Source organism: Amblyomma mixtum, chromosome 10 (genome assembly GCF_055824585.1).
Source record: "Amblyomma mixtum isolate Tamu chromosome 10, ASM5582458v1, whole genome shotgun sequence".
Taxonomy (NCBI): Eukaryota; Metazoa; Arthropoda; class Arachnida; order Ixodida; family Ixodidae; genus Amblyomma; species Amblyomma mixtum.
The window spans coordinates 29,979,638-29,991,389 of record NC_143021.1 but is presented as its reverse complement, the minus strand read 5'-3'; the positions used below and the strand labels follow the sequence as shown (position 1 = coordinate 29,991,389).

Genomic DNA, 11,752 nt, shown 5'->3' with positions numbered 1-11,752 from the left:
TCACTCAGGGCCCGACGAGAAGGTTGCTCGTCAAGAAACCTTCGGGACCTAGATCGTATCAAGGCCCCCTTATATCTTTCTGTCGCAAATTGTTGAAGCTCTGCTTTTACGTTATTAATCTCTTCGAGATAGGCACCCGGGATTACCCTCTCTAGCTCATGTAGCTCCGTTAGGGTGCGCCCAAGCTCACGAAGGTGGTGTCTCTTCAGGAAAGCGATTCTTGCTTAGGCCTCAATTGCCAAGTTTTTGATCTCCTGTTTAAACAAGTCCCACTTTTGAAAAACGGACAGATCACGGCGTGACCATACGTCCTTCAAACAAGTAGGTACAGCACGCTGAAAGATTTCGTCTGAGAGCAGACAGTTATTCATCTTCCACAACTCCCATTGAGGGTGAAGTACATGCCGAGTGTACCTCCCTATCTGAAGAGACACCATACAGTGGTCACTGAAGAAGATGGGCCGCACCCAGTAGCCAAACACACTTGCTAACGCTTCTACAGAAACGTAAATTTTGCCAAGGCGAGCATTAGAGGAAAACTGAAAATGAGTGAAATGTATACTGTCGCCTTTTTCCTGTCCGACATCCACAAGACTATATTCAGAAACCAAGTCGGTAAGTAATGCAGCACTAGGGTCGTATCTCTTACATACCACTGATCGGTCCTCATCCCAACAAACGCAATTAAAATCTCCCAGATATATAATTTTGCGGTCCGTGCACAAATGTTCACCTAATGACAGAAAGAAAAGCCTTCTATCGCACTGCTTTGTGGGGGCGTAAACACAAATAATCTGCCACTGTACACCTGAAATTGTGAGATCACAGCATATAAGTCGCCCCTCGTCATCTATGCAATAAGACATGGCTGTCATCTCTAGCGTGTTCGCCAGGAATAGCATACAACCTCCGGATAAGCCTCTCGCGTGGCTAACAATAATGTTGTATTCCGACAAAAAAGGCTCGAGAGCAGCTGCTGTCTCTTCATCAGAGGACAACTTTGTTTCCTGGATAGCGGCTACACACACACTCCATTTCTTTAAGAGATGCCGTACCTGTTGCCTCCTACGATTACGCACACCCCTAACGTTAAGGGTAGCGATTTGATATGCTGCGGCGCTCGGCATTTTTGGTTCCAGTCTTAACAAACGCCATCCTCTGGAATGGGGTGGACCGCCTCCAAATTGGCGGCCTCTCGGGCAGACATCGCCTTCCTCTTTAACGCCACCCTTCCCGTGGTCTCTACACATTGTGCCTTGTGGTCAGCGCCATCGATACACACCTCGTCAGCATCTGCTGGACGTTTCAAAGGTGCGGTGCTGTCCATGTCTTCCTCTGAGACAGCCAAGGCCGCGGCCCACGAACCCGAGGGGAGCACATCACTTGCTGCCACACTGACAGCCGACAGAGCACCGGACACGCCAGAGATCGACGCCACACACGGCTCACCGTTACCCTCCAACGACGAAGCAGAATCAGCAACAGAGGTGGATCGGCGAGCATCCACTGGCTGTATCGCCTCGACTGACTCCACAGGAGGCATATCCGGACGTTGACCTGTGGCGACGAGGCGTTCCTGTGCAGCAAGCACAGCAGTCTCTGTAGCACTCACGGGGGGGGCCCGGGTCCGGCGGTTTTCGTTCTGGAGGCGCGGATGCTAGATGGCCAGTCGCTTCAGATTCCGTGTTGATTTCAGGTGTTGAAGTCTTCTGTCCCCCTCTATTCGATGCTCACGACTTAGTTCTCCGGTCGCGTCGACAACCTCAGACACATCCATGATGTGTTCTGATGCCACGTCATCTTCCCGTGACCACTGGCCTTGACGCAGCCTGTCAGCGTAACTCAAGACACAGTTCTCCGCAGTATGGCCAATGCGTCGGCACTGGGTGCATCGAGGCGTGCGACACTGGCGCCGTACATGTCCAACCCGGCTGCATCGGAGGCACTGTGGAGGTCTCCCTGGGATAAGGACTAATGCCTGCACTCCATAAACATTAGGTTTGGTTTATGGGGTTTAACGTCCCAAAGCGACTAAGGCTATGAGAGACGCCGTAATGGAGGGCTCCGGAAATTTCGACCACCTGGGGTTCTTTAACGTGCACTGACATCGCACAGTACACGGGCCTATTAAGTGCCTATTACACGGGCCTATTAAGTGCGTGTGGGATTGTGCTTGCTGACACTCCATCCTTGAGTGTGAGGGAGATTTCACGGTTCGCCGTTTCCATATGCTCCGTCCCTGGGCACCGCCACTTTTCACGCTCCACAGACTGAACCGTGCCATAAGACTCTAATGCTTCCACAATCCTCCGGTGTTCCATATAGCGGGGAAGCCAAAGGAGCTTAACCTTGACGTTCTTAGTATCCGGGTCAAACACCATGCACCTCAGTCCTTTGACAGGAAACTCCGCTTTGTTAACAAGCTTCTGTTTGGAAGAACTACTCTCGCAGGTAACCATCCACACGTGGCTCATTTGGTATTGACCAATGCACAAAATTTCCTGGAGATCCAATATCTGTGCGAGTGCGTCACGGAAGTCAGGCGCTCGGTACGGGCGACCCTTAAGGTCAGCATGCAGGAAAATGGTATTAAGGACAACATTACCGGTAGGCAATCGGGGAAGTACAACTTTGTACGAGTCCGTAGTGTCCTGAGACGTCGGTAGACCTCGGCCGCCGGCCGATGCGCTGTTTCCAGCAAGGAGCATGTTGAAGCACAGCCGCACAGAACTCCGCCATGCCAGCTCGATGGTTTGGTTGGTTTGGTTGGTTTATGGAGTTTAACGTCCCAAAGCGACTAAGGCTATGAGAGACGGCGTAGTGGAGGGCTCCGGAAATTCCGACCACCTAGGGTTCATTAACGTGCACTGACATCGCACAGTACACGGGCCTCTAGAATTTCTCCTCCAAAGAAATTCAACCACCGCGGCCGGGAAGCGCGATCGTTTGAAATGAACAAAGGCGCGTGTAGTGAATACGGTGTCTTCGCTCACTCTCATCCTCCTCCCTTCCCTTCCGGCGAGGTTTAGGTGTCCACCGAGATATGAGAGACAGATACATTTCCTTTCCTCAAAAACCAATTTACCGACGAGTGAGGCGTAGCACCGAATGGGCGATAGCGTTCTATGGACTCCCTGGCAGCGTTGCAAGACGCTGTCGAGTTCCACACTCAGAGGGGAAGCTTAACATCTTAACCACACATCAGTGACCACACTTAAGGTCAAAATAGTGCCCCCCTGAATTTTGACGGGTGTCCACCGAGATATGTGAGACAGTTACTGCGTAATTTCCTTTCCTAAAATATAATTTTCATTTCCTTTATTACGGGCCCTCTTTGTCTTCTTTCACTCCCACTTCCTCTCTTCCTGTACGGTGCGGTTCAGGTGTCTACCGAGACGACGAAGTGTATCCTTGTGGAATCGGTTTCTATCCGTCTGCAGCGTTCTTTAGTGTATTTTGTGTGTGTATTGCGGGGACGCCGCCCCCGTCATACGGCGATGGATGTGGATCCTCCTGGGCATCCGACCAGACTGCCGGCTCCTTCGTCGAGTTCTTCGAGGAAGCGTTGCAGCCTTCCCAGTGACCCCGACAGCGAGGACACCATAGAGTACTTCAGCGAGGACAGTACCGAAGGCGAATTTGAGACATACCTCAGCCGCAGGACAAAAAGAAGACTATTAAGAGCCAGCTCCTCATCGAGCCAGTCCACGGTGAAGACAACTGGCCAAGCATCAAAGCACACTATTCTCATCCTGCCTGCGCATCGATCCCACAACATGAGGCGGCTTATCAGGCAAGCTGTCTCAATGCAACTTGAGGCCCTTGTGCCGAACGAAATTAAAGACGTTCGCGTGAACTGGCGCAAAAACGTTGTTGCTGTTGACGTCCATCATGCGCCAGCACTCGAATCACTGCGGGCCATCACTGCACTCGGAGGCATGTCGGTCCGTACAGTTATCCCGCTCGGCGAGGACGTTTCTTCTGCCGTCATCTATGACGTCGATGAGACGATCACGCAAGAAGATCTGCCCATACTTGTGAAGCCAGGAAATGAAGGCACCGTGATTCTCCGAGTTTCACGTCTTGGGTAATCTCGCTGTGTCAAGATTGTCTTCAAAGGCGACAGCCTTCTGTCACATGTGAAGGCAGGCCTTTTTCGTCACGCAGTACGTCCATTCATACCAAAGTCCCTACAATGCACGAATTGTATGGAACTGGGCCATGTTAGCGGAGTCTGCGGCAACGCGAGTGTGTGTTCCCGCTGTGCCGACCCTCATGATTCTGAGACATGCACAGCACAAATTCTCAGGTGTTCAAACTGCAACGGTCCCCACGACGCCTCATCTAGAGACTGCCCGCGGCTAAAAGAAGAGCGTGCTGTCCTAAGACAAATGGTCCGGGACAACTCGACGCATCGCGAAGCCGCCGCGATCGTTGGCAAGAGACGTGCCCGACGCAAGAGGAAATCCAGACAGGCTGCTGCCAATGACAGCCGCAACGACGCGCTGTTGGCGCCTCCTGCTCACCCTCCTCCACCTCCTGTTCCACCTCGCCCCAGTGTGCTCCGTCCGCCCTCTGTGGACAAGGGTGGCCAGATGTCATCAGGTTCCGATCATTGGCCAGCGCTTCCGCCATTATGTCCTCCTGAGGCTCCTCCACGTAAGCTCCCATCGCTGAGCACGTCGGCCGCTGCAGACGGGCTCCCGGAGCAAGACCGCCAAACCCTCGTGATTATAAAGACCGTGGTGAACGCAATTCGGCCTCTCCTACAGGCTCTGCAATCCCCAACTGCTCGAAGCGTTTTACTAGTGCTGGACTCCCTGGGTTCAGCACTTCAAGGACTTTAATCTATAATGGCTGGACACCTTCCCTCCTTTCGTGAGGAAGTCAGAGGCGCCACGATCTTCCAATGGAACGCAAGAGGTCTGAGGTTGCGAATGTCAAGTTTTCGTCCTTACGTATTCACTAACTACTTCCCGATATTGGTAATCTGCGAGCCCAAATTATCAGAAGCAATCAGGCTCTCCGGGTACGAATCTTTTTTCGCCCCTACATGCGGGAAGCGCAGCCAAGTCTTGGTATACCTCCGCACTGACATGACGTATGTTTGCTGCTCAGTTCCACCTCACAATGACAATCAATACGCGTGTTTCTTAATCAAGACAAAAACGCTAGAATTCACACTGATTGCCGCATATGTGTCACTCTCCTCTCAATTAGACTGCGAGAGGCTGAAGGCCATCATGGAAGAAACCCGTGCTCCTTGGATCATTATTGGCGATTTTAACGCCCACCATTTGCTATGGGGAAGCACCGGAATTAACGCCAAAGGAAGGCATCTGGCGTTATTTTTCTTCCGACAATGATCTGTATGTTATGAATGACGGCAGTCCGACATACCTGCGCGGCTGTCACTACAGCAGCTGCCTGGACCTGACATTAGTCTCAAGGCCGTTGCACCGGCGTGTTAGCTGGCTTTGTGATCTGGAGACCCATGGAAGTGACCACATTCCTACCTACCTCAAAATAAACGGCCTTGGTGCGTCCTCCCCAGCCCAACTCGCGCGAATTGACTGGGGCAGTATTTCGAAAACATATGGAGGAGACGAGCAAAGAAGCCCTCTCTGGCAGGCTGGAGCACGCTATAGCTAATGCTATGAACGTTGCGAGAAGTCACATCACGTCCTCACGAATACGCAGCGATTTTGATATTGAACTAGAACGCCTGCGTGCTCTTCGGCGGCGAGAAGAAAAGCGATACAGAAGAACCCAGTGCTTAAATGATCTACGGGAGGCGAGACGTACGCAGAAAAAAATCACGCGTAGAATCGATCAGCTGGCGAACCAGCGTTGGAGGTCCTTATGTCAGCACTTGGATCCCCGCAAGCCCATGTCCCTCATATGGCGTACTGTGCGGGGCCTCCGTATGCTTCCGCAGCAAAGACAACCCTTCTATGCGTTGGCTGTCTATCAAGATCTCACAGTAGTCTGAGGTAGCAACGGACTACTGCAGTAAAATTGCTGGTGTACCAACTGCTTCGAGCTCCCGGCGTGTTCCTCCTGCCTCACGGGTCTCGGCCATGGATGTCCTTTTTTCTCGCGAGGAACTCGACGCTGCTTTTGCAGGATGTCGGCGTTCGTCTTCACCAGGGCCAGATGGAATCACTTATGCTGCGCTGTCCCACCTTGGCCACGACGCGTTAGAAGAGCTCCTCAAACGTTACAACGACTCTTGGCTCGACAGTGCTGTTCCTCAAGAATGGAAATCGAGTCGATTGATACCCCTACTAAAACCTTCACTCGAGCTCTCATCGTATAGGCCAATAGCTTTGGCCAGTTGCTTAGGAAAGGTCATGGAGAAAATGATTTTGTCGCGCCTGGAGTGGTACCTCGAACATTACAAAATATACCCCGACGCTATGGCCGGCTTCAGGCGGGGTCGCTCTTCTATTGACAACGTCGTTGATCCCGTATCCACGGTTCAACAACACAAGCGCATGAAACGTTTGTCAGTGGCACTCTTTCTGGATGTAAAAGGTGCCTACGACAACGTGACCCATGAGGCCATCCTTGATGCGCTGGAAACTGTGGGCATCGGTGGTCGGATGTTTGCGTGGATAGAGAGCTATCTGTCCAAAAGATCATTTTTTATCCAATGTGAAGATGGCCCGACGCCTGCGCATTACACCTACCGTGGCGTGCCCCAGAGTGGTGCCCTTAGCCCTACATTGTTTAATCTGACTCTCATCGCCCTCCCTGAGAACCTCCCCAACACCGTCCAGGTGTGTATGTACGCCGATGACATCTGCATTTGGGCCTCCGCTGTGACGCGTCCCCAGGTGCGTGCAAGACTTCAGCGGGCAGCATCGATCACTTCTTCCTATCTCCAGAAGCAAGGTCTCAGCGTTTCACCGGAAAAGTGCGCGCTAGTGGCATTTACACGTAAATGTATGACTCCATATCCGGTACGCATCGACGGTCAAGTCATTTCTTACAGCAAAACTCATCGTTTCCTAGGGATCCTGGTCGAGCGAAATTTATCATGGAGCCCTCATTTCACTCTACTGAAAAAAAAGAATATCTATCGCTCATTTACTCCGATTTCTAGGTGGAAAATCATGGGGCTCGCCGGTACAGTCTATGCTGGAGTTGTAGAGAGCTCTATTTGTCGGATGCTTGCGGTACAGTACACCTGTACTCCCAAACACGTGCAAAACTAACATGTGTGCCCTCCAGTCAGTACAGGGTCAGGCCCTTCGCACATGGCTAGGTCTCCCTTGGAGCGCATCAACACTGGGTAGCATTGCACTCGCCAAAGACCACCCGATCTCTACTTATATTGTCCTAGACTGCTTCCGAAGGCACATACGTCATATCTCAAGGATTCCACAGCATCACCTTGCGCCTCTGCCACTGCAGAGACCACAGTCTGCATTTGCGCAGGTGATAACGACGCAACAGTCGTCGATCCCACAACAGTTCACCCCGGCAGCACTACCTCACTCTCCTCTGTGGTGTATGCGGCTCCCATGTGTGCGCCTTGCTATTCCGGGGATAGCGAAGAAGTCAAATTTATCGACGCCAGCCATTAAGCAACTGACGCTGTCTATGATCCACTTCTAATATTCGGACCGTACTCACGTCTATACGGATGGATCAGTAACCTCTACTAGTTCCGCTTGCGCTGTGGTCGTTCCTGTGCGACAGACTCAAATTCACCAACAAATTTCGCATCAGACTACCTCTACTGGAGCAGAGTTGTCCGCACTTCTTGCGGCGGTACAGTATATCTCAAAACAATCACGTCAAAAATGGGATGTTTTCTGTGATTCAAAAGCTGCCCTACAATGTCTTCAATCTGCCTTGAGACATAGCGACCATTAGCAACTTACAGCGGAGATACGATATCTGCACCACCAGGCAATCGAACAAGATCATGAAATCATCTTCCAGTGGGTACCAGGCCATAGCGGCATTGTTGGTAACGCCTTAGCTGACGATGCTGCTCGATCGGCTCACGATACATCCAACACTGTCCGCATACCACTGACAAGAGCTGACGCAGCAAGGCACCTTCAACTGCTCGCCCGAAACCTGGCTGTAACGTCGTGGTCTGCCCCTGGAGGTTGGACACCCCGCTCGCATCACTTCAACCTCTTGCTCCAACATCATATACCATTCGGACTCCCCCGCGGTGATACTACGCTGTTGTGCCGCCTGTGGCTGGGAGTGGCGTTCACAAACGCCTATTCCCATCTCATCGCAATGGCTGACTCTCCTGCGTGTGACCAGTGCGGTTGTGGCGAAACGATCAGCCACCTCCTCTGTGACTGCCCTCGTTTTCAGCGAGAGCGCGGTTTCCTAAGTGCTTCTCTGCTCCGCTTGGACTCGCGTCCTTTAACAGAGTCTAACGCTCTGGGGCCTTGGACACAACCTTCCAGACAACGGAAAGCGGTGAAAGCGCTCCTGACTTTATTAAGGGACACGGGGTTGCATTCCCTCCTATAATCTTCAAGTTTTCATTGCGCGTCCTCTGTCTCTGTGACATAGTGGTCGCTGGACACTTAGACAACTCATTTTCTTGCCGCTCTTTTTCCTTTTTTCCCCTCTGTTCCCCTCCCTAAGTGTAGGGTAGCCAACTGGGCATCGCCTGGTTAACCTCCCTGCCTTTCCGTCCTTTTCTCTCTCTCTCTCTCTCTACTTCGTCATTTCCTTTCCTCAAAAAGCGTTGCTTTCTAAGGGCAAGGCACTGCGCTGAACGGGTGGTGGCATTCCGTGGACACCCTGGCAGCGCTACATGCTGTCGGTTCCACTCCTAAAGGCGAAGCTTAAGCGTCATTAATTAGCAGTTAATTAATATTCAGGCATTAATCAGTAATTAACAATTAATTAGTGATTTGTCATCGCTTAGTAATTAGTACTCAATAATTGGGACGCCACCAGTGCCGCAGAAGCAGCCAAAGTGGTGCGGAAAACGCTTTCGCCTCTACGCACCTTAGATAGTCAAAGTGTCCCCTGAATTTTATATTTATTTATGTACTTCCCAATAAGCCCAGGTTTTCTACACGTTTGTTGTTTTTTTTTTCGGCCTCGTGGCTCAGAGATTATGGCATTCGGCTGCTGACCTGAAAGACGCTGATTCGAACCCGGCTGCGGCAGTCGAATTTCGACGCAGGCAAAATTCTAGAGCCCGTGTCCTGTGCGATGTCAGTGCCCGGTAAAGAACCTCCGGGGGCCGAAATTTCTGGAGCGCTTCACTATGGCGGTCCTCATATAGCCTCAGTCGGTTAGGGACGTTAAACACCTATAAGCCAAATCTATTTATTTTATATTATTACTGTAAGGAAGCCGCTGCGGTGTGTCTGTCCATCCATCCATCCATCCATCCATCCATCCGTCCATCCGTCCATCCGTCCATCCGTCCATCCGTCCGTCCGTCCGTCCGTCCGTCCATCCGTCCGTCCATCCATCCATCCATCCATCCATCCGTCCATCCATCCATCCGCCCGCCCGCCCGCCCGCCCGCTCACCCACCCACCCACCCACCTACCCACCGACCGACCGACCGACCGACCGACCAGGCTTAACCAAAGCTAAGCCCCTGCCAATTTTTTATTTTTATGTCACTTGGCCCGAAATATTTTGTGCGTCCTTCCGGCTGCAGAACTGGAAGAGCTGATTTCCAATTGCAGAACAAAACGCCCTGGGCCCACGAATTGACGGAAAGTTGAGTGCTCTTGTAGTGGGAAAAACTTTGACTTTGACAGGCCCCAGGGCTCTCGCACGAGCCCACTACACTATAATGTTCATAGCCCGACCTGTGGCAGTCTTCTGCTGGGCTGGGTCCTCAGAGCGTAAGAGGGTCTCCCAGTCCTGTCAGCTGGTGAGGCACTCCAGGCCCGCGGAAGAGGGTCCGCCAGGCATTGGAATAGCATGTGGGGTTGGTAAGCGTTTGATGGTAGCGGGATGTAGTACTAGAGTATGGGAAGGTCCAGCTGGGTGAGGAGTTTTCCGCAGAGGGAGCTAGTAGGAGGGCCCGTAGGGGCGGATTATTTTCGCACCCCCAAAGGACTTGTGCCTGAGTAGCGGGATCTCCTTAAGGTAATGTGGACAATTGGGGTCATTATCTCCCATGAGGATTAGTGATAGCGTGTATTGGCTCAGAATCAGTGCGTGTGTAATCTGTGGATCAGGGTGGCTCGCGCATGGTCGAGGTCAGGGTGAGGAGGGGTGAAACAACTTCTCGTCTCTTGAAGAAAATTGCTGATGTCGGCAAATGTTGGGGGCCTTCCGTAAGGATGCCTGGTTCCCTGGGGCCGGCCGCCCGATTGTTAATCCTCGGGCAAGTCGGTGGGCCCCTTCGTTTCCTGAGCTTCCCGCGTGGGCGGGTATCCAGTTTGCGGTCGGGACTACAGCCGCGCGGGATTTATGCGGCAGGAAGGCAGAGGCAGCCTGCTGAATAATTAAGGATTGCTCCTACTTAGCCACAGCGGACTGAGCACCTACAGTGGTTAGCCATGGGCAGCGCTATAGCTGTCTCTTCTGCTGCGGTGGGGGAGGGGCGTACACCGCGGAGGTGGAGATAAGGGCAGATTGCGGCGTTGTTGAACAGACTACGTAGGTTGTTGCAACCTTGCCTTGCAGTCTCCGCGTATGTTGCTTGTTCGTGGCACGATAGAAATCGTCCATTGCGCGGGCTTTGTGCTGACGGCGCGCGTAGTGCCGCCCAAGCAGCATGTTGTTGGGTAGCGGTTCGACAACGAGGCAGCTACACACGCCTACAGGGAGGGAGGCTGCGGGACAGGGATCGCCTATTGGGCTGGACGTTCAGCTGGTCGAGGATGAGATGCCTGTGCTTGTTTCTGGAGAGGCGATGAATTTGGGCGGTCTTGTGTGCCTTCACAAGTTCCGTAAGAGTGTTGCAAGTGCGAAGTTATGCGCTGGCGTATTGTTGCAACCCTATGGGAGCCCTTTACACCGATCGGATTACGGTGTTTACTGCTCCGTCGACTTTTCGGCGAAGATGATAGTAAGGGTAGGAGTATACTATCCTGGGGATGAGATATGCTTGTGCTAGCCGGCAGAGGTCGTCCTCCATGCCTCTACTGTGTGTGGAGATGCGAAGGATAAGGACGATTAATTGGGGAGGTGTGGTGAGGAGGCGTTCTATGGCTTCTGAGTTGGCCTGGACGGAAGGTGTCGGTTTTTTAGCGAACCACGAAGGCCACGCCTGATACCGCTTAGGCAGATTACTGAATAAGCGCCGAAGAAGACGAAGCGCCGATGAAAGACGAAGTGCCGCCGCCCTGCACGAGATCGGTTCGCGTGGACTGGCCGTCTTCTGCTCTGCTCGCCGTTCTGCTCGCAGTCTTGTGTCGCCCGCTGTGAACTCCGTCCCTGTCCTACTTGTGCAGAAACCCCCTTTCAATTTATTTATTTATTTATTTTCACATACAGCAGCTCCATTCGGAGCAGTGTCGTAAGTGGCAGGTGTACATAAAAAAACCCAAGATAAATTATACAACGCAATGGAACAAACAAGAAAACAGAAGAATTCAACAAAACAGAAAATTTATTTACAATTTAAGAGGTCAATCAAGTGGCTTAGTATAAGTGGCAATTGCTTCAATAAATTCATGTTACCCTATCAGAAAATCCAACAGGCTGTAGGTCTGTTGGCAATCCGTAAATTGGGACCCTGCTGGTGTCGGGCCTGCTGGTGTTGGGCCTATTGGTGCTGGGCCTATTGGTG

General features: G+C 52.1%; 1 protein-coding gene across 1 annotated transcript; it reads right to left on the bottom strand.

Moving 5' to 3' along the window:
- Positions 1–1,657: 1,657 nt before the first annotated feature.
- On the bottom strand, positions 1,658–2,474 carry LOC149325500 (uncharacterized). Its single transcript, XM_089564309.1, has 2 exons — positions 2,153–2,474; positions 1,658–1,998 (listed from the first exon to the last, which is right to left on the bottom strand). Exons 1-2 carry the CDS (start codon positions 2,472–2,474, stop codon positions 1,658–1,660), a joined length of 663 nt encoding a protein of 220 aa, XP_089420435.1.
- Positions 2,475–11,752: the final 9,278 nt, after the last annotated feature.

Coding starts and splice junctions, on each gene's coding strand:
- LOC149325500 (XM_089564309.1), bottom strand. CDS start 2,474: ATGAGCCACGTGTGGATGGTTACCTGCGAGAGTAGTTCTTCCAAACAG. Junction 1,999..2,152: donor CACAATCCCACACGCACTTA/ATAGGCCCGTGT, acceptor CATAAACCAAAC/CTAATGTTTATGGAGTGCAG.